The sequence below is a fragment of the Nelumbo lutea genome, chromosome 2 (genome assembly GCF_056320005.1).
Source record: "Nelumbo lutea isolate HS-2025 chromosome 2, American lotus-T2T, whole genome shotgun sequence".
NCBI classification, from domain to species: domain Eukaryota; kingdom Viridiplantae; phylum Streptophyta; class Magnoliopsida; order Proteales; family Nelumbonaceae; genus Nelumbo; species Nelumbo lutea.
This window is the reverse complement of record NC_142685.1, coordinates 85,950,748-85,974,982: the sequence shown is the minus strand read 5'-3', so window position 1 is coordinate 85,974,982 and position 24,235 is coordinate 85,950,748. Positions and strand designations below refer to the sequence as shown.

The 24,235-nt window shown below is 40.2% G+C and overlaps 1 protein-coding gene across 2 annotated transcripts in view; it reads left to right on the top strand.

The window, feature by feature from the left end:
• The window catches only part of LOC148871703 (Tryptophan/tyrosine permease), a 114,147-nt gene that overhangs the window by 10,879 nt on the left and 79,033 nt on the right, over nt 1-24,235 (top strand). The window contains exons 6-7 of one of the 2 annotated variants that reach the window (XM_088968120.1): nt 13,958-14,047; nt 14,445-14,486. In XM_088968120.1, the coding sequence (XP_088824246.1) occupies nt 13,958-14,047; nt 14,445-14,486 (132 nt within the window). The remainder of the gene's footprint in view (nt 1-13,957; nt 14,048-14,444; nt 14,487-24,235) is intronic. The other variant, XM_088968121.1, reaches the window with a different exon arrangement.

Sequence of the window (24,235 nt, the reverse complement as noted above, 5' to 3'; positions counted from 1 at the left end):
CTTATCATATTTCTTCCATGGGTGGTTACCGTGATGAGGTACCTATTTTGGTGCGATAGTTCTACCAGATGGTTCTCACACAATGTGGAGTGAGGACTAAGGTTTTCAGATCAGACAATGCTAGAGAATACTTTGAGAAGGATTTGACCACATTTTTTGAGCATGGAGTGATTCATCAGAGTAGTTGTGCATATACATCGCAGTAGAATGGGGTAGCAGAGAGGAAAAATAGACACATTGTGGAGGTGGCAAGAAGTCTTATGGTGTATGCTTCAATTCCTGCTCATTTTTGGGGGAATGCAGTTCTCATGGTTGTGTACTTGATTAACCATGTACTTTCATGCATTTTGGGGTTTAAGGTGCCATTTAGTCTTCTTTTTCCAGTTGGGGAGATATTTCATATACCTCTGAGAGTTTTTGGGTGTGCTTGCTTTGGTTCACAGTCTTAGTCCTCACCGTAGGAAGTTGGATCCTAAGGCTAAGAAACGTATTCTCCTTGGGTATGCTCAAAACCAAATGGGGTATTGTTATGATCCGGTGTCAGGGAACATGTTTGTCACTACTTGTGTTACTTTTTCTGAATCTACATTCTTTGTCTCTCGTGGTTCTCCTTGGGGGGAGTTTCTTGGGGAGGAGAACTCATAGTTTGTTCCTTTTCCTGTTTCATTTGATCCATTAGTTCCACCTGTTGTTACACCATCAGCAGCTCCAGTCCCACTGCTTGATCCACTATGGCTAGCCTCATAATGTTATCAGCACCAACGGGTTGACTCCACACATGCTCCAGTAGGAGAACTCATAGTTTATTCCTCTTCTTGTTTCATTTGATCCATCAGTTCCACTTGTTGTTACACCATCAGCAGCTCCAGTCCCACTGCTTGATCCATTACAGCTAGCCTAACAATGTAATCAGCACCAACGGGTTGACTCCACACATGCTCCAGTAGAAGAACCTGCACCATTCTCCATCAGTCCATCTGAGATTCTAGGTTCGGCTGATACTGTTCTAGGTATTTCCCTTGAGCTTGAGCCTGTTATTTCTCTTGATGGTGATGTTTTTGTACCTAACACTATTGTTGCAGCTGATCCCATTGATCTTGATGTTCCCATTGCACTCTACAAGGGAAAGAGAAAGTGTACAGCCCATTGCATTTCACACCATCTTTCCTATAGATGTGTGTTTGTCCTTCAAATCTGATATATAAAACTAATAAAAGAAATAAGGAAAAGTGAGAGAGAAAGAAAGATTACAATAGAATAGAAGAAGAAGATGGAGAAGAAGAGAAAGAATAAGAGAGTTCGATGAATATCTCTCTCTCTTCACTCATCTTTTATTAAACTTAATTAATCATGCTAATTACAAGTCTGCCCTTTAAGTGGGCGGCCAGCAAAGTAGTAACTTAAAAGAACTTAAATAGAGGTTAACAGGCCCATTAAGAAAAGGCCCATTAACACAAAACAGATTTAACATTACTTAAACATAAAAGAAATGTTAGGGCCCATTCAGCCCAGTCTCTCTACACTCCTCAAGCTGAGCATAGATGTTAATCATGCCCAGCTTGCTTATATAGTGCGTCAGCTTTCCTTTTGGAACACCTTTGGTCAAAACATCAACCAACTACTATGTGCAATGTTGATAGTTGCCTAGTTGTCACAATAGATCATCATTGGCTTTCATAGTCAATACCCAACTCTCCCAAAAGCGATATGAACCACAATAATTCTGACACTCCATTTGCCATTGCCCTATACTTTGCTTCAGTTGAGGATCTGGCAACCATAGACTGTTTCTTACTTCTCCATGAGACAATGTTCCTTGCCACCAAAGCACAATATCCTGAGGTGGATCTCCTATCATCAATACATCCGGCCAGTCAGTATTAGTGTATGCCTCTAGTTTGATGTCTCTACTTTCATGTCTCCATGCTTGGCAAGCATAATATGTTTCCCTGGAGTGCCTTTCAAGTGGAACAAAACTCTTTTTTGCGGCTGCTAAATGTGCATCTTTGGGAGAATGAATAAACTGACTAATAAAACTTACTTCATAGGAAATATTTGCTGAGTCATGGTTTAAGGTGGGAGATGGGGCAAGAATTAGATTCTGGGAAGATGAGTGGTGTGAAGTAGGGAAGTTGTGCGAAGTTTGCCTGAAACTTTATAGGCTATCTAAACACCAGATTAGAATTGATCAATGCTTTGAAGTGTGCAGATAAAAGATTGTATGGTGTCCCAAATTCAGAAGACCCTTGCTAGACCAAGAAATAGAAGAATGTGTTTAGTTGTTGAACTTGCTTCAAGTTGTCTGAAACCAATGAGGTTCAGACCTGTTTAGTAATTAGAAAAGAAAACAGAGATGAAGAGAAGAGAAAGGAAGAAGAGAGGAGGAAGAAAGAATAGAAGAAAAAAGGGGTTCAAACTTGTTTAGTCTGCCACCCCAAGTACTATTTATATTAGGCTTACAATAAAAAGAGGTACAATGACAGGAATACCCCTATCACTAGAAACTACTAAAAGAAACATTGTAACAGCACTATGATCAGAGAAACAAATGAAGAAGTGGGACCACAAGCTGGTCAATCATTTTCTCTACACTCCCCTTCAAGTTGGGAAAATATATTTATCATTCCCAACTTGCTTAAATTTGTTTCAAGCTTGATTCTGTTGACTGCCTTGGTGAAGACATCGGCAAGTTGCATATTAGTGGCAACATAAGGAAGGCATACTTCCGGAGAGGCAACTTTATCTCATATTAAATGTCAGTCAACTTCATTGTGTTTGGTTCTACCATGTTGTATTGGGTTGTGAGCAATGTTAATGGTCACCTGGTTATCACAATATAGCATCAGGGGTCTTTCAAACTCAATTCCCAATTCTATAAGGAGAGATTTCAGCCATAATATTTCTGCAACACCATTATCCATAAACCTGTATTCAGCTTTAGCACTGAAGTGAGCAACAACATTTTGTTTGTTGCTCCTCCAAGAAACTAGATTTCCTCCAACAAAGGCACAATACCCTGAAGTAGATCTCTTATCATCAATACAACCTGCCTAATCTGCATCAGTGTATACTTCTATTTTCATATGACCATTATTTTTAAAAAGTATACCTCAGCCTGGACACCTTTTCAAGTAGGCTAAAATCCTCTCAGTAGCAAGGAGGTGTGAGGTCTTGGGAGAGTGCATGTACTGACTAACAACACTGACAGCATAAGAAATGCTAAGGAGAGTCAAGCATAGGTAGAGAAGTCTTCCTATCAGTAGGCTTAGCTCCCAATTATCCTGTTTCTTCCAAGAGATCAAGAACATACTTCCTCTGGGAAATAAAAATGCCATGCTTGGACCTTGCCACTTCAATCCCAAGGAAATACCTCAACTCACTCAGGTCCTTTACTTCCTGTCACAACAATGTCACCAACATACACAGGTCGGACAATGCCAAGGAATATTTTAAAAAGAACTTAGCATTATATCTATTAGAGCATGGAGTAATCCATCAAAGTAGTTGTTTTTACACTCCACAACAAAATAGTGTAGTAGAAAGGAAGAACAGACACATCGTAGAAATTGCAAGAAGAATGATGATACCCTCTACTGTTCCAGTTCGGTTTTGGGGTGATGCAGTTCTCATAACAACTTTCCTGATTGATCAGCTGCCTTCTCGTATTCTTGGATATAGCACCCCGTTCAGCCTTCTTTTTCTTAAGGGGGAGGTGCTCCACATTCCTCTTAGGGTATTTGGTTGTGTTTGCTTTGTCCATGTTCTTGGTCCTCACTGCTCGAAGCTTGACCCGAAGGCAAAGAAGTGTGTCTTTCTTGGGTATGTAAAAAACTAGAAGGGATATTGTTGCTATGACCCATCCTCTAGGAGTCGGTATGTTACTATGGATGTCACATTTTTTGAGTCCACACCTTTCTTCTGGGGGGTTCTTCTTAGGGGGAGTGTTTTGGGGAAGGAAGTGAGCAATCTATACCACTTCCGGTTCCAGTCCCCTTGTCCACTCCAGTGTTCGACCCTCCTATGTCACCTACTTTACTACCTCCCTTGCTTCCTGTTTCTCAATGCTTTACACGACAACGCCTACGACTTCGCAGGGAGGTTGATTCCACAGTAGAAGAACCCACATCATTTCTTATCGACTCCTCGGAGACTCCAGATTCGACTGACATTGGCTGAGGTATGCCCCTTGCTTCCTTTGATGTTTTAGTTCCTATTGATTTCGCTAACCCCGTTGCAGATGACCTTGACCTTCCTATTGCACTCAGAAAAGGGAAGAGAAAGTGTATTGCTCATTGTATCTCACACTGCCTCTCCCATAGTGGACTTTCTCCTTCTTACCGAGCCTTCCTTTTTCTGATTTGCAGCTTGTTGATGTTCTTACAAAAGGTGTTGCAAGAAACAAGCTGGAGCATGATCTACACAAGTTGGGAATATGTGACATTTATTCCCAACTTGAAAGGGTATTTTTGTATTTGTACATTATTTTTTATGAAGTATATAAATCAAAGGAAGGGGGCGACTAGAATTAATTCTTTTCGGCTTCCTCTCATTTTCTTCTACTTCTTCTCTTCCTTTCTAGATGAAACCTTTCATCTCTTTCTTCTTTTCTTCACAAAGTTTATATCAAAAAATAGCTATAAGCTTTTCTACTGTAATATAGTCCACTAGCTTCATGCCCTCCACCAATCTTCATCCCTATCTTGAGATCTTGAAAACACGAGAAGAAGGGTAAAAGGTGATAGAGCAATTAAGAGACTTGATTAATTTACTAACAAACATAAGGTTTAAAAGGGAATTTGGGAACACACAAAACTGAGGACAAGAGTAATGAATCCACGTTAGCATTACCAATACCACAGATAGAAAATGTAGAGTCATTAGCAAGTGTAACTGTGTGTGATGTAGAGGACTGAGAAAGAGAAGAAAACACACATGGAGTCCTAGTGCTATGATGTGAAGCTCCCGGGTTGAGGGTGGCCCATGTAGCATAACAAAAATTGATAGTATGTCCCTCTAGTCCATAGTGTGTATACTTCCTCGGACTATTACTATGTCTTCTACCATGAGCTCCCCCTAAATCTTGACCATGGTTTTCAAGGCGCCAAGGCGAGTCTAGGCTTTTGGGGGGCACCATGTCGCCTAGTCACCAGATGTTTTTATGTTAAAAACATAGATCCAATGGTATTTCCCTAGGTACCATAACCATATTTCTTTAATAATTATTCATGATTTTCATAAGAAAAGTATAAATTTCATTTAAAGTATAGAAAATCAACATATTCATGAGAAGAAAAGGAAGAAGGAAAATAAAATTAAAAAAATATAGGGGCTGAACCCTTATTTTTGTTATAGGAAAAGAATAAAATAAAAGGTATTGGTAGTAGAAGAAGAAGAAGAAGAATAATATAAGGAAGAAGAAAATGTGTTGATTAGATAAAATTTTAAGTTCTTTCTTACTTATTGGTTCAAGTTGAAGTCTTTTTTTTTTGTTTGATCAATAACAACAATTTCATTAAATTAAGAGAATAGAGGGAAAGGAATACAGAGGGAGATAAAATAACTTAGCTCCCCAAAAAACAGAAAACTCAAGGAAAGCAAAGAAAATTAAAAACTAGCCTAGAAAACAGCCTCCCTAGTCACTCCTTGCTTGGCCAACCCATCCGCAAATGAGTTGGCACTCCTCTTCACCCAACTGTACTGAATCTCTATGTCCCTACCCAGCCATAAGAACTGTTTTTTCTCATTGTTAAAGTTCCACAAACCACTGTCCTCTGTCTTCAACCAATTAACCACCACCTTCGAGTCACCTTCCAGAATCAAACGACTAATATTTAGATCTTAATGTTTGTGTTGATTAAACTCCAATAAATAAGAAAATAATAAAAAGAAATTAGTATATAAACATACAAAATGATTATTTTAGTTTAGTAATGTCTATTCTTTAATTATAATCTCAAAAAAGAATGAATAAAAAAGTATTTTATGGTAGGAAGTAGAAAACTGCTTGGCGATTAGGTGAGGCGAGCTTCAAAGAGCACCTTGTTGCCTAGGCATTGCCTAGGTGTCACCTTGATAACTATGATCTTGACCTCTAATGCGCCTACCACCATGATTGAACATGGGACCACTACTACCACCATGACCTGGCTGAACTCCTCGAGCTCCTCTGCCACCACAATCTCCCCCTCTTGTCACTACAAAAGTAGACCTATCAAACACAATAGAGTGCTCCAGAGGTCTAACAGAAATCCTCTAAAGACATGCAAATACTTTTTTAAGAGTGGTCTTGACAGTATGGCCGGCCAAAAATAAGAGGAGAAGAGGAGAGAAGAGGAGAAGAGAAGAGAAGAGAGGAGGGAAGAAAGAAGGGTTTTGCAATGTAACAGTGTTGGCGGCGCCAACCTTTATTTTAATATATATAGGGCGGTAGAAATAACAAGGGAAAAGACCCTTGTGCCCCTGAGTACAATAACAGACATAACAAAAAGAAAAAACGAAATAAAAAACACTTTAATTAGCCAAACAGGCCCTAACATCTGCAACTAAATTATTTTAACATTATTCTAACACTCCCCCTCAAGTTGGAGCATAGATGTCAATCATGCCCAACTTGTCACACAAATCTTTGTGCCGCACATGATGGAGGCCTTTGGTGAAGATATCTGCAAGTTGTTCTTCTGAGTTGACATATGGTGTACACACTTCTCCACTTTCAAGTTTCTCTCTAATAAAATGCTTGTCCACTTCAATGTGTTTCGTCCTGTCATGCAGAATTGGATTAGCAGCAATATTGATGGCAACTTTATTGTCACAGTAGAGTGACATTGGATTGCTTATTGCGAAACCTAGTTCACCTAACAGATTTCTTATCCACATGATTTCTACAACTCCATGAGCCATCGCTCTATACTTTGCTTCAGCACTGGATCTAGCCACCACACTTTGTTTTTCGATTCTCCATGTGACAAGGTTTCCTCCTACAAAGGCACAATACCCACTGGTAGACTTTCGGTCATTGACTGCTCCTGCCCAATCTGCATCAGTATATATTTCCACTTTTAAGTGACTGTGTTTCTAGAACAACAAACCAGCTCCAGGAAACTTCTTGAGATATCTCAAGATCCTCTTTGCAGCCTCAAAGTGAGTTGTCCTAGGGCTGTGCATGAATTGACTAAGGACACCCACTGCATAGGAAATATCAGGCCTGGTCATAGACAAATACAAAAGTCTCCCCACGAGTCTCTGGAACATCTTTACATTTTTCAAAAACTCTCCTTGACTGTCTCTCAGGTGGTGGTTAGGTTCAGTAGGTGAATCAAATGGTTTTACCCCCAACTTGCTTGTATCTTCTAGTAGATCTAGTACATACTTCCGTTGAAATAAAGATGCCCTTGTGAGAGCGGGCAACATCAATTCCAAGAAAGTATCGTAAGGGGCCTAGATCCTTCACCTCAAATTTAGTGGCTAAGAATTTTTTTAGTCTCTGGATTTCTGCCTCCCAATCTCCTGTGATCACTATGTCATCCACATACACAATAAGAGCTGCAATTTTACCTTCACCTCTTTTCACAAACAAAGTATGATTTGACTGACATTGTTTGAACCCCATCTGTTGGACTGCTAAATGGAACTTACTAAACCAAGCCCGAGGTGATTGTTTCAACCCATATAGGGATTTTTTTAACCTGAACACCTTTTGTTCACTGCCTGCCAAGGAAAGGAGAATCTGGATAGAGTTCATCTTGGCTACTGGAGCAAAAGTCTCTGCATAGTCCACTCCATATACCTGTGTGAAGCCTCTTGCTACCAGTCTAGCCTTGTACCTTTCAACAGTTCCATCAGCCTTATGTTTCACTGTGAACACCCACATGCACCCCACTGGTTCCTTCCCTTTAGGAAGGTCTACCAACTCCCAAGTACCATTTTTGTGTAAGGCATCAATTTCTTCATGCATTGCATCTGTCCATTCAGGTTTTGACAAAGCTTCTGCCACAGTCTTAGGAACGGGGACACTATCCACAGAAGAGAGAAAGGCACGGTACAAAGGTGAAACATGCTCATAGGACACAAAATTAGAGATAGGATGATTAGTGGTACAAGATCTAACACCCTTTCTCTTAGCAATAGGAATATTAAGATCATTGGTGACAGGGGAATCAACATTTAAAGGAGCAGATATACCTGGCTGATGAGACGGATCTGCCTCGGGTGAATCCAATGATGTTGGTTGCATAGTGTCTGGCTCCATGGCTCTTGAACTCTGCTGGCTCTTATGGCGACGATGAAAAACCCGGAATGGAGGAGGATCGGGTAAAGGAGGTAGTTGAATTTGAGTCGTCGCCTGTTTCTCCTCAACCCTACTCTCCCCCTGAGGAGAAACCGAGAAAAACGGTTGACTCTCAAAGAATGAGACATCAATGGAAACATAGTACTTGCGGGCAATGGGATCATAGCAATGATACCCCTTTCCCCTTTTGAGATAAAGGGTAACCAAGAAAAACACAATGAATAGCCCGAGGATCAAGCTTACCACGAGTAGGGGACAGGTTATGGACAAAACAACGACACCAAAAAACACGCATCGGAATGGTGGACAGTGGGGCTGTAGGGAACAAGAGCTGATGTGGGGCCTTATACTCTAGTAGCCGAGAGGGCATGCGATTGATGATATATGTCGCACACAAGACTGCATCCATCCAGAATTGTTTTGGCACATTCATATGAATCAGCAAGCCACGAGCAACTTCGAGAAGGTGACGGTTTTTCCGTTCAGCCACACCATTTTGTTGGGGTGTCCTGGCACAAGAGCTTCGTTGAAGTGACCCACTCAAAGCAAAGAACTTCGTGAGATCACTATGGAAATATTCCTTTGCATTGTCCGACTGGAAGATATTGATTTCCGTTTGGAACTGAGTGAACACCATGCGTTGAACATCTTTCACAATTTGTGGCACTTCATTTCGAGATCGCATAGGGTAAACCCAAGTGTATCTAGAATAATCATCAATCAAAGTAACAAAATACTTATAGCCGGCCGCAGTAGGTAGAGTAACAGGGTCCCAAACATCGTAATAAGCAATACGAAATGGAAATTCAGATCTTTTATTTCGTAAAGGTAAAGAACTTCTACAATGCTTACTCAACTGACAAGTTTGACATTGTAACTGACTCACTGACAAGGACTCAAACAACTTTGGGGACATAACTTTTAACGACTCAAAAGAAAGATGACTTAAACGACTATGCCATAAGTAGGCTTGACTCTCACTTGACGAACTCGTGGACTCTGTTGCCACTTGACCAGCATTATTCTCTAACACGTAGAAACCATCCACCATGCTTCCTCTACCAATCGTCTTCCTTGAGGTCAAATCCTCAAACACACATGAAGACGGAAAAAAAGTGACTGAGTAGTTCAAAGAGTGAGTAAGACTACTAATGGACAGCAAATTAATAGGTAATTTCGGAACGTGCAGTACATTAGGAAGAGTAAGGCCAAGTGGGACAGGTATGGTGCCTCGGCCAGCTACGGTAGAAAAAGAACCATCAGCCAGTCTTACCTTATCTCTCCCAGAGAGAAGGTTATATGTCTGAAACAAATTAGACTTACCGGTCATGTGATTTGAGGCTCCAGAGTCGATAATCCAAGGAGAATCAGTAGTATGAGATGACACATGGAAGGTTGTGGCATTACCTGATGTCGACACAAACGTGGTAGGAGTAGGCCCAGAATCCATCTGGTGGAGAGTCCTACCATACAATTCCAAATGTTCACGAAGGAGTTGATAATATCTTCCTTAGGGTCAAAACTGGGATGTCTCTCCTGAGTTATTGAAGGACTAGTCTCTGTTGATGCCATATGAGTTATAACTTTTTTGATTCTGCTGGCCTGGTTTCTTGCCCTGATCAGGTGTTGACTTCTTACCCAAATCCTATGCCCATTTAGGTTTTCCATGGAGATCCCAACATGTATCTTTCGTGTGTCGTGTCTTCTGGCAGTGATGCACCAAAGCTTGCTCTTATCATCTGATTTTTTCTAAGTGTCACCCTTTTTAAAGCCACCTCCGACATTTGTATCTGAATTTCCCTAGACAGCTAGGGCAACTGACTCCCCTTCTACACCATTCATCACACTTCTTTTGCTTTCTTCTAACTGCAACAAGGCATACACCTCCTGGACTGATGGCAAGTCTTTACTACCCAAGATCTGCACCCTGTTGGACTCATATGATGGATTCAGCCCTAGGAGAAAGGCAAACACTCGTTGCTGTGATACAAGTGACTTATAGGCCTTTGCATCTTCATTGCACTTCCAATTCACATTCTGATAGTGATCAAGTTCTTTCCATATTGATGTCAAATCAGAATAGTACGTCGAGAGACTCCTCCCCCCCTGCATGCAAGTAGAGGATTCAGCTTGTAGTTGATATATCTTGGCATAGTGTCTCTGCTCTGAATAGGTGGACTTCACTTGTTCCCATATCTTACAAGCAGTTTCAGCCCACATAAAAGTCTTCCTTACCTGTGGCAGCATTGAAACCAAGAGCCAAGACATCACCATACTATTCTCTTGGTTCCACCTATCATGCTCAACACTTCCATACTTAGGTTCCTTCACTCTCCCATTGATGTATCCTATTTTCCCCCTAGCAGTGATGTAGAGTTTTATTCCCCTAGACCACTCAAGGTAATTCAGACCATCAAAGGGAATAACAGCCATGGGAAAGCTCATACCCATTCCCCCACTCACTCCATTGTGGCTCCTTGAAATCTCTGAAGTTGCAAAATTCTCAGTCGACATGGTCAAACAGTAAATCAGTCCCAACCACTGGACTTAGGATCCCTCCTTACTCCACAAAACAATGCTCCACTCAGTTCACACCCACACACTTGGGTTTAACAACCAGGTTGAGCACAATCAGTACCAAGTTCCGGACAAAAATAGAGGTACTATTCGGCAGATTTTAGACCTGTATAGTTTTAACAGTCCCAACCTACCAGAATTCCAGAATGTCTAACAACCACTAATCAGTAGGAGAGATCCTTCTTACTTATATTCAAATCAAACCATTGAGAAAACGGGTCATCCTTGACCTACTGTTGTCTTAACACATGAACAGGATCACACGATCCAAAAAAACAGGGGTTACACAGATTTGACAGCATTCAGCCGCCCAGACTCATAGGGTTTCCACTCGGCACATGACCAAGAAGGGTAAAGAAGAGAAAAACAGGGAGAACTGTACCAGATGTAGCTATTTTTTCAGTTCGAATCAGATTTCTGTTCCGCCCAGGTTCTGCTAGTCTGTTCGATCTTTTCTCTCAGTAAGGATGTTCGATCTGCTCTCTTTAATCAGTATTCCCGCTCTGATACCATCTTGACAGTATGGCCGGCCAGAAATAAGAGGAGAAGAGGAGAGAAGAGGAGAAGAAGAGAATAGAAGAGAGGAGGGAAGAAATAAGGGTTTTGCAATGTAACAGTGCTGGTGGCGCCATCCTTTATTTTAATATATATAGGGCGGCAGAAATAACAAGGGAAAAGACCCTTGTGCCCCTGAGTACAATAACAGACATAACAGAAAGGAAAAACGAAATAAAAGAACACTTTAATTAGCCAAACAGGCCCTAACATCTGCAACTAACTTATTTTAACATTGTTCTAACAAGAGGGAAGGGCAGATCCACCTAGTATTTGTGGTCTCACTGGTTTATGTTCAGCCTGCAACCCTACTAAGAATCTGGTTACATCAAGTTGTTCTTTCTGTTGTTAAATTTTGACATTAGATGTAAGGGGATGATAAACATTCAACTCATTCTAAAGATTCTTGATGCTAGCATAATACTCCTCAAGACTTTGATTACCCTATTGTAGATTAAAATACTCTTTCTAAAGTTGATATACTTTGGTAGTGTTATATTGTCCAGATTAAAGCTTCTTTTCATGGTCCCAAATCTCCTTAACTGTATCTAAGAACATAAAATTCACATTAATCTTGGGTTCCATAATATTCCACAACCATGTCATAATCTGTGTATTTTCTTGTTCCCACTCACTGTACCCATGAGAATCACCTGAGGGTTTTTCTTCTTTCAACCTGAGGGTTTTTCTTCTTTCACATGCTTCACCAAGGTGCACAATTCTCACCATTCAGTTTAATAGAAGTCATTGCACATTCAGGTAATTAGGGGGAATCATAACACTAGATTTGTATTCACTTCTATCTCCCATAGCTGCCATGGTAAAAAAAAAATCCACTCACTAGTATTTCACACCACCTCAATTGCTAGCCACAACACTGCACATTAATGTCTGGTTATTGCTGAAAACATCTGCTGTCACAGTTTTCAGCAATAACTGTCACTGCAGTCCTACACCTTCCACCAAAGAAAGCATCTGAATACACCCAAAACACATATTACTAGGTCTGCAATCAATACTTGTTTCACACTGTATCACCCATAACCCACCTATTTAAACCACCCAAATCAGTTCTGCACTAATCTACCCACTGCACCTGAAACAGCCCTCTTCAATCCATCGATTAGAGGGTTTTTACCAAACCCCTGAAACAATCACTTCACCACCAATTGGAGGCATGAAAGCCTCCAAAGAGAGAAAATGATCAACTCCTTTTAAGCCCCTCTGTGAATCTCCATGTGGTTGATGAGATCTCTGCAGAGATCTAGGGCAAAGGGTGATGCAAGAATCTGGATTGACCTGAACTGACTACAGATGCTCTGATACCATGTTACAGAACTGATCTGTACTGGTTTCAGCCCTAGAATAACAGAGAATAATAGCAGAGAAGAGAGAGAGAGAGAGAGATAACTGGTTTGCACTAGAGAGAAGAAAAGTAGATCTCTAGTCGGCCAGGTATTATTTATATGTTTCTAATTAAAAACACAAAAACACTTATGCCCCTGATTAAGTATGGGAAATAACACTTTAAACCATTATATAAAAGACATTACACCACACTCTTAATATAAAATAAAATGACCAAACTACCCCTGTACAGCCAACTCTAACAATTCCCTTAGAACTTTGACGTTTTCTCATTCCTTTTCTTCTTGTTTCCTTCCAATCATACTATAGGGCTTAATTGTAAAGTAAATTTAATCGGAACAGAATGTAAATAGCTATGATTATACTTGCTGTTTATGTTAATAAAAGGTATTGTTATTCATAAAAAGGAACACCTAGAACAAGGATATCCCATGCATTAAATGTGAAACCATGTAGGTTTACAAGAGAGATCCATATATGGAGAAGTAATGGCAAAAATAAATATAATGGTCATATCTTATATACATAATTTAACAATGAATATGACATTAAAATAATGGAATGGCAAAACAGGATTCATGTCGCTGGCCCCATATAGTTGGGATAAGGCTTGGATGATGATGGTGATATCTTATATGCATACTGTCTCTGTATCATAAAGAAGATTATGTCTTATATACATACTGTCTCTATAGTAAAAAGATGATGACGATGATGATATCTTACCATATAACACAAACGAAACCGCGTGAATACTTTAAAAAGTAAAACAAGTTATTGCAGTTTTCTTAAACCCTCTATACAAGGAGTTCATCTTATTCATTTACAAAATCACAATAGAAGAACTAAAGGGGATATCAGAAAATAGAAACAAAAAACAGAGAATCATGATGCTATTTAACCAGGAGATAGGGTATGCCTGATGCATCTTCTTGGAGAATTTGTACTAAATTGGCTGGGAACTCATCCGGCAAGTTAAAAATGAAATTGCTTCTCAAATCACAAGCAATTTTATCTAGTTAAATCAGTTATCTGAGCCTATAAGCTAATTGTTGGTATTTTATGTGTTATCTTTGGTTATGTATGCCTTATTTCATAATCTTTAGTTTCGGTAATGCAATTTGTTTTAAATTTTATTTTAATATGAAAATGTTTGTATATATGTTTCAGCTTGTCATATATCTCTATACACTATGCCCTTCTGGTTGCCTATGTTGCTCGATCTTCAGATATATTAACGAATTTCCTCGGCATTCCATTGTATGAATCGTGACTCTAGCTTCTATTTTTGTTTATAGAGGAATGATGATGCCATTTTAATCTGTGAGAATTATTCTATGTTTATATTATGCATCACATGATTTTTTACCAGTAACTAAAAGAAAATTTCATTAATCAAAAGAGAGCATTACAATCATAAGCACGCCCCTAGAAGGCTAGCCTCAGATAGCCTCTCCACTACTTTCAATACAAATATCTAGTTCAGATTACAATGGATTAGTGAGCTCTCGATATATCTCATTCCTATTAACTCTAAGCTTGGCTAGGCCATCTGCCAAAGCCATAATATGCATCATACAATTTTATACCCTATTCTTTTTTTTTCTTTTTCTATTTTATACCCTATTCTAATAGTTGATTGTTTTACTTTTTTTAGTGTGTTGAATAATGACATGTTTTTCGTTGATGTGTTCTTCAGGTATCCTATTTTGTAATATCTCTTCATGGCTTTGTTCTCTATTTTGCAATATCAGCCAATTGTAATCATATTTTAATGGGTTATTCTATGGTAGGAACATGTCTTTTTAGTACTAACACCACAAAAGCATTGTAAGGCTTTGTGAGTTTGCATGCTTGGTCTATTACGTCTATAATTGTTGCCTCCAAAGACCAATGTACATTTAGGTTGTAAATCTTGTGAACAAGGTGTAAATATTTGTAGCCTTAAACTCTTGTCAACTAAGAATAGTCTAGAATAATGACATGTTTTTCATTGATGTGTTCTTCAGATATCCTATTTTGTAATATGTCTCTTCATGGTTTTGTTCTCTATTTTGCAATATCAGCCAATTGTAATCATATTTTAATGGGTTATTCTATGGTAGGAACATGTCTTTTTAGTACTAACACCACAAAAGCATTGTAAGGCTTTGTGAGTTTGCATGCTTGGTCTATTACGTCTATAATTGTTGCATCCAAAGACCAATGTACATTTAGGTTGTAAATCTTGTGAACAAGGTGTAAATATTTGTAGCCTTGTGTAACATTTATAGTTGATAATGCATTCACAGCATTGATACTTGTTGATAATAGAGATATTTTTTTATATGTATTTGGGCAGTGGGATAGATGAGACTTTTATTATATTAATATATATAGTGGGCAGACTGCTTTAGGAGGTTTTAAGGGTCTGTTTGGTTTCCAAGAATAGGTGTCTATCGGAACCCTATTGTTTGTTTGGCAGGTGTTAGCGTAGAGGTATTTCTGTCTTTATACCTTGATTGATGTTGCTGATCTGTAATGTTGTGTTGAAACATGTGCTCTTAACTTAAGTAAAGGCACATAGGTCTTTTCAATCAATAATAATATAAATACTTACTGGCCGACTGGGAGAAGTCAAGTTGACTCTTTCAGTTCGAACCAGAATTCTCTCTTCTCTCTTTCTCTCTTTCTTTATCACTTTTTCTTCTTCTACATAACTGAACTCAGTCAGGCCGAACTCTAAGGCAGACCTGAATTATGAGAGCTAGGTTAAATCTACCTAGATTTCTGCTTGCCTAGGGTTCATTCTCTGCGCACCCTATCTAGGGTTTTCCTCTTTTTTTCTGTGTTCGATTGGAGATAAGGGAAAGGGCCAAAAAGGAGTGATCGTCCTCTTCTCTTGGGGGTCTCTATGCCTCCAGTCAGGTCGTATGTGGTCGGTTGCTGTGATTTCTGAGATCGCCCTCTCCTGGTAGAGGAAGAATAGAGGGCCGAACTGTGTGGGCAGTGGCTGTTGTGTGTGAAGCGGCTGATGTGTGTGGACTGCTCTCCTGCTTGCATGGGTGTTACTTCAGCGATAAGGTAAGAGATTTCAGTGCATGATATCTGTTATGGATTAAATAGGAAGTTTGTTTCAGACCATTTGCTAGGGTTTCGGCCAGTAAGTGCTAGGGTTTATGATGATTTCTTTGTGCATTTTGAAGGAAGAGATGTGATCATATAGTGGCGAGATTTCAGGTAGTTATAGGAGTTGGGTTTGTGGTGTAAAGAGCACACATTCCAACAACAATTAGTGCTGCAGTCAGTGTGATAGGTGTGACTTAGTGGTGTGTAGTGTGCAGATCTCAGTGATAATAGAATTCAGCAAGTGTGCAGAATTGGTGATAATATAATGGGAGACAATAATGATTATAAACCTAGTGTGATGGCGCCTACTGACTACCTGAATGTTCAGATGACCTCCATTAAGTTAAATGAAGAGAATTATGTGCCTTGGGCTAAATCCGTTGAAGTCTTTCTGAAGGCAAAGAAGAAGGTAAAACACATCAGAGAGGAGAAACCCTCCTCTGACTCTCACGAGTATGAAGAGTGGGAGCAAGAGGACACTCAGATCATCACATGGTTGTGGAACAATATGGAACCCAGGATTAGTGTGAACTTCATGTTCCTTGATACTACCAAAGATGTGTGGGACCATGCGAAGAAATTGTATTCGGGGCAGGACAATACAACCAGAGTTTATTAGCTTTATCAAGAGTACTTTAATCTGCAACAGGGCAATCAGAGTCTTGAGGAGTACTATGCCAACATGAGGAACATACGTAATGAGTTGAATGTCTATCATCCTCTCACTTCTGATGCCAAGATTCAGCAGCAACAGAGAGAGCAACTTGATGTGTCTAGATTTTTGGTGGGACTAAAGTCTGAATATGAACTAGTACGGGCTCAGATATTAGGGGGATTAGCTCTTCCGTCCCTAGAAGAGGTATTTGCTCGACTTCAGAGGATTTCTACCGGATCTACTAAGAACTCTAATATCTCAGATAGATCTGCCTTTGCTGCATCGAGAGGCCGTGGTGGTAGAGGTGGAGCTCAGGGAGCTTAGTTTGGCCATGGTGGTGGTAGTGGTAGTGGTTCTGCATATGGCCGAAGTGGCAATGGTGGGTCTACTCATAATCGTGGTGGTGGTCGTACTGGGAGCAGAGATTCAGGGGGAGCCCGTGGTAGAGGACGTAGCTCAGGCCCGAGGAAGTGCACTCATTGTGGTATGGATGGACATACCATCAACTATTGTTATGATCTACATGGTCCTCCCTCAACCTGGGCCAATCATGGCGCGACCGGTGACTCAAGTTCCAACTTTAGAGAGGAGAATCATTCATCTGACCAGTTGCCTCCTACATCCACAGATGGTTCCATGAAGGAGATGGTGAGTGTTCCCCGTGATGAATATGAGAGGTTTATCCAATCACAGCAGAACACGAGAACTTTTGCTCACTTAGGTATGGCTTGTCTGGCATCTACACCCAATCCTTGGATCATTGACTTTGGAGCCTCCGGTCACATGACTGGAACTCCAGGTGTGTTTTCCTCCTTATCTCATTGCTCAACATCACAAGCTGTCACCCTTGCTAATGGTTCCACATCCTCAATTTGTGGTGTTGGTAGTGTTGACCTAGATCCTATATCCCTCTCATCAGTTCTGTATGTTCCTAAATTGCTTTTTAACCTTGTGTCTGTTAGTAAGCTGACCAAATCACTTAACTGCTCCATTACCTTTTATCCTTCTATGTGTGTTTTTCAGGATCTCAAGATGGGGATGAAGATTGGTGGAGGGCATGAAGCAGGTGGACTGTATTATCTTGACGGTGGTGGTGGTAGAACTTCAACAGCTCTCCAGTCATCTCTTTCTCCTTTCCAGTGGCACTACCGATTTGGTCATCTGTCGCTCAAAGTCTTGAAGTCCTTGGTTCCGTCCTTGAGTCAGCTTTCTGTTTTGGATTGTGATTTCTCCTTTCCAGTGGCACTGCCGATTTGGTCATCCGTCGCTCAAAGTCTTGAAGTCCTTGGTTCCGTCCTTGAGTCAGCTTTCTGTTTTGGATTGTGAGTCGTGTTAGTTTGGGAAACACCATCGCGTTCCCTTTAGTTCTAGGGTTGATAACCGTGTGTCGAGTCCTTTTTCTTTAGTTCATTCAGATGTTTGGGGTCCTTATAAAGTAATGTCATATAATGGATACAAATATTTTGTCATTTTTGTGGATGATTTTTCAATGATGACGTGGCTCTATTTAATGAAAGAAAGAAGGAATTGTTTACTATTTTTCAAAAATTTTATGCTGAAATTCGTAACCATTTTAGTACCCACATCAAAGTTTTTTGTTCTGATAATGGCTGCGAATATTTATCCTCATCATTTTAGGAATACCTGGACCAACACGGCATTATACATCAGACCCCGTGTACCTACACCCCACAACAAAACGGGGTGGTTGAGAGGAAGAATCGCCATCTCCTTGAAACAACAAGATCTCTAATGCATCACATGCATGTTCCCAAACCTTTTTGGAGTGATGCAGTGCTTACCTCTTGTTTTTTGATTAATCGGATGCCCACGTACATCCTTGATGGTCAATCTCCGTTTCAGGTCTTGTTTCCCACTTTGTCTCCGTTCCCTCTTATGCCGAGAGCTTTTGGGTGTGTCTGTTTTGTCCATAATCTGGGTCCCGGGAACGACAAGCTTGATGCCCATTCTCTCAAGTGCATCTTCCTTGGCTATTCTCGGACCCAAAAAGGGTATAGGTGTTACCATCTTGGTTCTCGATGGTCCTTTGCGTGTGCTGATGTCAGTTTCTTTGAGTCTACTCCGTTCTTTTTGGGGTCTGGTGATGCTTCTTCCTCCTCATCACCTCCTCCTCTTCCACTTCCCGTTCTCGATCCTCCTCCCTTTGTTTCAGTCGTGACCAAATCCTTGCGTCCGGTGCCACCACCTGTTGAACGCCCACCTATCCGTCATGTGTATACACATCGCCCACGTGCACCAACTACTACTTCGGCTACATCACCGTCGACGGATCCGGCACCAGACCCCCACTTAGCATCTGAGATTGATCTACCCATTGCTTTACGGAAAGGTAAACGTACTTGCACCCTTCATCCCATTTCTAATTATGTTTCTCTTACTCACCTTTCCGCTTCCCATCGCCAGTTTGTTACCTTGTTATCATCAGTTATTGTTTCTAAAGATGTCCAGGAAGCCCTTGCCTCTCCAGGGTGGTGTCATGCCATGGAAGAAGAACTCTCAGCCCTTCATCATAATCATACTTGGGATCTCACTGCTCTTCCTCCTGGGAAGCAAGCTGGTGGTTGTAAGTGGGCTTATACGGTGAAGTATCTGCCTGATGGTAGTGTTGAACGCTTGAAAGCACGATTAGTTGCAAAAGGGTACTCCCAAGCCTATGGCATTGACTACACAGAGACCTCACCGGTTGCTAAGATAGGGTTAGTTCGTGTTGTGATCTCTCTTGCAGCCATGTATGAGTGGCCACTATATCAGCTTGATATCAAGAATGCCTTTTTGCATGGTGACTTACTCGAGGAGGTCTACATGGAGCAACCTCCAGGGTTTGTTGCTCAGGGGGAGGATGGTAAGGTGTGCAGACTAAGGAAGGCTATATATGGGCTTAAGCAGTCTCCTCGAGCATGGTTTGGTAGGTTCAGTGAGGTGGTAAAGAAGTTTGGCATGAAACAGTGCAAAGTTGACCATTCTGTATTTAGTCATGACTTTCCGGGAGGAAAAATACTGTTGGTGGTGTATGTAGATGATATTGTTATTACTGGGAATGATAACATTGGTATTGACAGGCTGAAGACTTATCTGCAGGATCACTTTCAGACAAAGGATCTAGGTAAACTGAAATACTTCTTGGGGATAGAGGTAGCGAGATCCAAGTATGGGATTAACCTGTGCCAGAGGAAGTATGTGCTTGATTTGTTGGAAGAAACAGGCTTGTTGGGTGCCAAACTGGCTGAAACACCCATGGACACAAATACCAAGCTAAGCAGTGATATGGGTGAAGTGTTTGAAGACCCTGGCAGATACCGACTACTTGTGGGCAAATTGAACTACCTAACCATTACCAGACTAGACATCTCATTTGCAGTTAGTGTGGTAAGCAGCCAGTTCATGCAAAAACCTTTGATTCCTCATTGGATTGCGGTTCTGAGAATTGTGAAGTATCTAAAAGGGCCCCTGGGTTGTGGTCTGATATACAAGAGTGGGGGAAAACTTGAAATAGAAGGGTATTCTAATGCTGATTGGGCCGGTTCTATGTCTGATAGGCGGTCTACTACAGGCTATTGCACGTTTCTAGGAGGTAACCTGGTGACATGGAAAAGTAAGAAGCAGACGGTTGTGGCAAGAAGCAGTGCAGAAACAGAATATAGGGCTATGGCGCACACCGCTTGTTACAGGCTATTGCACGTTTCTAGGAGGTAACCTGGTGACATGGAAAAGTAAGAAGCAGACGGTTGTGGCAAGAAGCAGTGCAGAAACAGAATATAGGGCTATGGCGCACACCGCTTGTGAATTAGTGTGGCTAAGGAACCTTCTACAGGAAGTAGGGTACAACATTAACACTCCAATGAAGCTCTATTGTGATAATCAGGCTGCAGTTCATATCTCCTCTAATCTAGTGTTTCATGAAAGAACCAAGCACATTGAGGTTGACTGGCACTTTGTGAGGGAGAAGGTGCTGAATGGAGAGCTAGACACTACACATGTTAATACAGGAAATCAGTGGGCTGACTTATTTACAAAAGGCTTGAGTTGGGGAAGAGTGGACTACATATGTAACAAGCTGGTGAGTATAGATATATACTCACCAGCTTGAGGGGGAGTGTTAGCGTAGGGGTATTTCTGTCTTTATACCTTGATTGATGTTGCTGATCTGTAATGTTGTGTTAGCGTAGGGGTATTTCTGTCTTTATACCTTGATTGATGTTGCTGATCTGTAATGTTGTGTTGAAACATGTGCTCTTAAGTAAAGGGCACATAGGTCTTTTCAGTCATGTTTTAATAATAATATAAATACTTACTGGCCGACTGGGAGAAGTCAAGTTGACTCTTTCAGTTCGAACCAGAATTCTCTCTTCTCTCTTTCTCTCTTTCTCTCTTTCTTTATCACTTTTTCTTCTTCTACATAACTGAACTCAGTCAGGCCGAACTCTAAGGCAGACCTGAATTATAACAACAGGAATGGGTTTTGATTCCCATTCTTAGGGAAAGGGATTCCCCCATATTAATAAATATATTAATAATGAAATAATAAAATATTACCAAAATATTAGTAAAATAGAAATAAATAATAGTACTATAATAAGATATTAATAATTAATAATAAAAACAAAGATATTAACTATTAAATATAATAATAATAAAATATATAATGTAATTAAAACAATAATAAGCATTAATGATAAAATGATAAAATAGTATGAAAGTAATAATAAGATGATAATAATTTAAGAGTATATTAATAATTAAATTAATAATAAAAATATATTAGTAAAATATTTATAAAAATATACTATAATATTAATAAATTAATAATAAAAAACAAAGATATTATTTATTAAATAATATTAAATTAATTTTAAAAGAATAAACAAAAATAATAGACTATTAATAAACTAATAAGAAAGTAATAATAAAATATAATACAATAACAGATTATTAAAAAAATCCATGTTAGAAGCTCTTGTCCTTGTATTACTAGATTTTGAAAAAGTCTTTGTTGTGGAGAGTGATGCTTCTCATGTAGGAATTGGTGCAGTCCTTAGCCAAGAGGGCAGATCAATAGCTTATTTTAGTGAAAAGTTATCAGAATGCAAGACAAGATACTCTACATATGACTTGGAGTTCTATGCTTTGGTAAGAGACCTACAGCATTGGCAGCACTACTTAATACACCGAGAGTTTGTGATGTATTCTGATCATCAGGCCCTTTGAGCCGAAGATATGTTTTGTTGTCAAGTTTGAAGGCACAAGTAGTTGGATTTGAAGAATTGAGAACACAATACAGCAATGATCTTTTTTTCAGCCACATATTGAAGGAATTGGATGACCCAACCAGTAGGAAGGTTTCTTGATTTGTGTTAGTGTCGATTATATAGGGGCAGATTAGTCTTTTTGTTTATGTTTAATATGAGGTGTAATATTGAGTTAAGTGATGTGTCCCATACTTAAGTAGGGGCACAAGAGTCAATTTGTTTTTGAAATAGAAAGCTAAATACATCCTGGCCGACTGGAGAGATTGGATTTTTCTCTCTTGTTCAAACCAGCCTTTCTCTCTTCAGATCTGTATAGTCTTCTGTGCACCCTAGTTAAGTATTTTGCAGATTTTTCTTAGGGTTTTTGGAGTTTGTCAAAAAGGCTGAAAAGGAGTGGTCATTTTCTACTTCTGGAGGTTTTACTGCCTCCTATTGATTGTGGTGTAGTGGTTTCAGGTGGCTGGTAGAAAACCCTTGGATGGACCGAAGAGGGGTTGCTACAGTAATCTCGTGGTCTATGTTCAGATGTGTGGTTCAGATAGGTGGCCGAAGATCTAGTACTAGATGTGTGGAGTGCTGGTGTGATATCTTTGTGTGTGATGGTTTCTTGTGTGGTGCCGAAAGTGGAGAACAGTGGTGACTACCATGCTGAAACCTGTGATAGTGAATGTTTCAGCAATGGTCAGCTGTAAGTGTGAAATAGTGGTTATCGTTCAACTATAGGAGTGTGGTGTGGTGGTTGATGGTGAGTTAGGGTAACATATTAGTGTGAGAAGAATTTTTTTTTTTTAGGCAGCTATGGGAGACATTAGTAACACAAGTCTGTTATGATTCCCCTGATTACTTGAATGTGCAAATGACCTCCACCAAACTGAATGGAGAAAATTATGTGCCTTGGGCCAAATCTGTTGAAGTGTTTCTTAGAGCTAAGAAGAAAGTGAAACATGTGAGAGAAGAAAAACTCCTAGTTGACTCTCAAGAGTACAGTGATTGGGAACAAGAAGGTGCGAAGATTATGACTTGGTTATGGAACAACATGGAACCTAAGATTAGTGTGAACTTCATGTTCTTAGACACAACCAAGGACATTTGGGGTCATGAAAAGAAGCTTTACTCAGGGCAGGACAATACCACTAGGGTATACCAACTCTATCAAGATTATTTTAATCTGCAGCAGGGTAATCAGAGTCTTGAGGAGTACTATACTAGTTTGAGGAATCTAAGGAATGAATTGAATGTGTATCACCCTCTTACATCTGATGTCAAAATTCAGCAACAATAGAGAGAATAACTTGACGTTACCTGATTTTTGGTGGGATTGAAGTTTGGATATGAACCGATGAGAGCATAGATACTGGGTGGGTCTGCCCTCCCTTCCCTTGAAGAGGTGTTTTCCCATCTCCGAAGGACTTCCATTGGACATCCGGAGAACCCTACCATATTAGATAGGTTTGCTTTTGCAGTGACAAGGGTGGGAGGTCGTGGTGGTAGAGGAGTAGTAACTCATCAGGGCCAGCCAGGCCGTGGTGGTAGAGGTGGACACATGTATAGTCGTGGTGGTGGGCGTATTAGAGGTCGAGATTTAGGGGGAGCTCGTGGTAGAGGACATAATAATGGTCCGAGAAGGTGTACACATTGTGGTATGGATGGACACACTGCTAATTTTTTCTATGATCTACATGGCCCGCCTTCATCCTAGGCAAATCATGAAGTGGCTAGTGGTGGTATGGAACAAGGAACTCAACAGACCGATCAAGACACCTCCATCTACAGATGCCTCCATACAAGAGATGATGAGTATTTCACATACTGAATATGAGCGGTTAATCCAGGCTACTTCTCAGCCGAGTACAACTATGCTTGCCCACTCAAGTATGGCTTGTCTAGCATCCAAACCCTCCCATTATATCATTGATTCTGGAGCTTCCGATCATATTACTGGGACTCTAGGTGTGTTCTCTTCACTTTCTTCATCCTCTACAACCCACACTGTCACCATTGCTAATGGTTCCACTTCTTCCATATGTGGTATTTGTTAACACTAGTTCATTATCTTTGTTTTTAAGTCTCTTAATTGCTCTATCACCTTTTACCCTTCATCTTGTGTATTTCAGGATCTCAAGACGGGGATGAAGATTGGTGTGGAGTGCATGAAACTGGTGGACTGTATTACCTTGATGGTGGTGGTGGTGATTCGTCAACAACAACACTTTGGTTGCCTTTTTCCCATCTCCAGTGGCACTATAGATTTGGTCATTCGTTTCTTAAAACACTTAAGCAACTTGTTTCAGTATTGAGTCGTCTTTCTACTTTGGATTGTGAGTCGTGTCAGTATGGGAAGCATCATCAGGTTTCCTTTAGTCCTATAGTCGATTGTCGTATGTCGAGTCCTTTTTCTTTGGTCCATTTGGACATTTG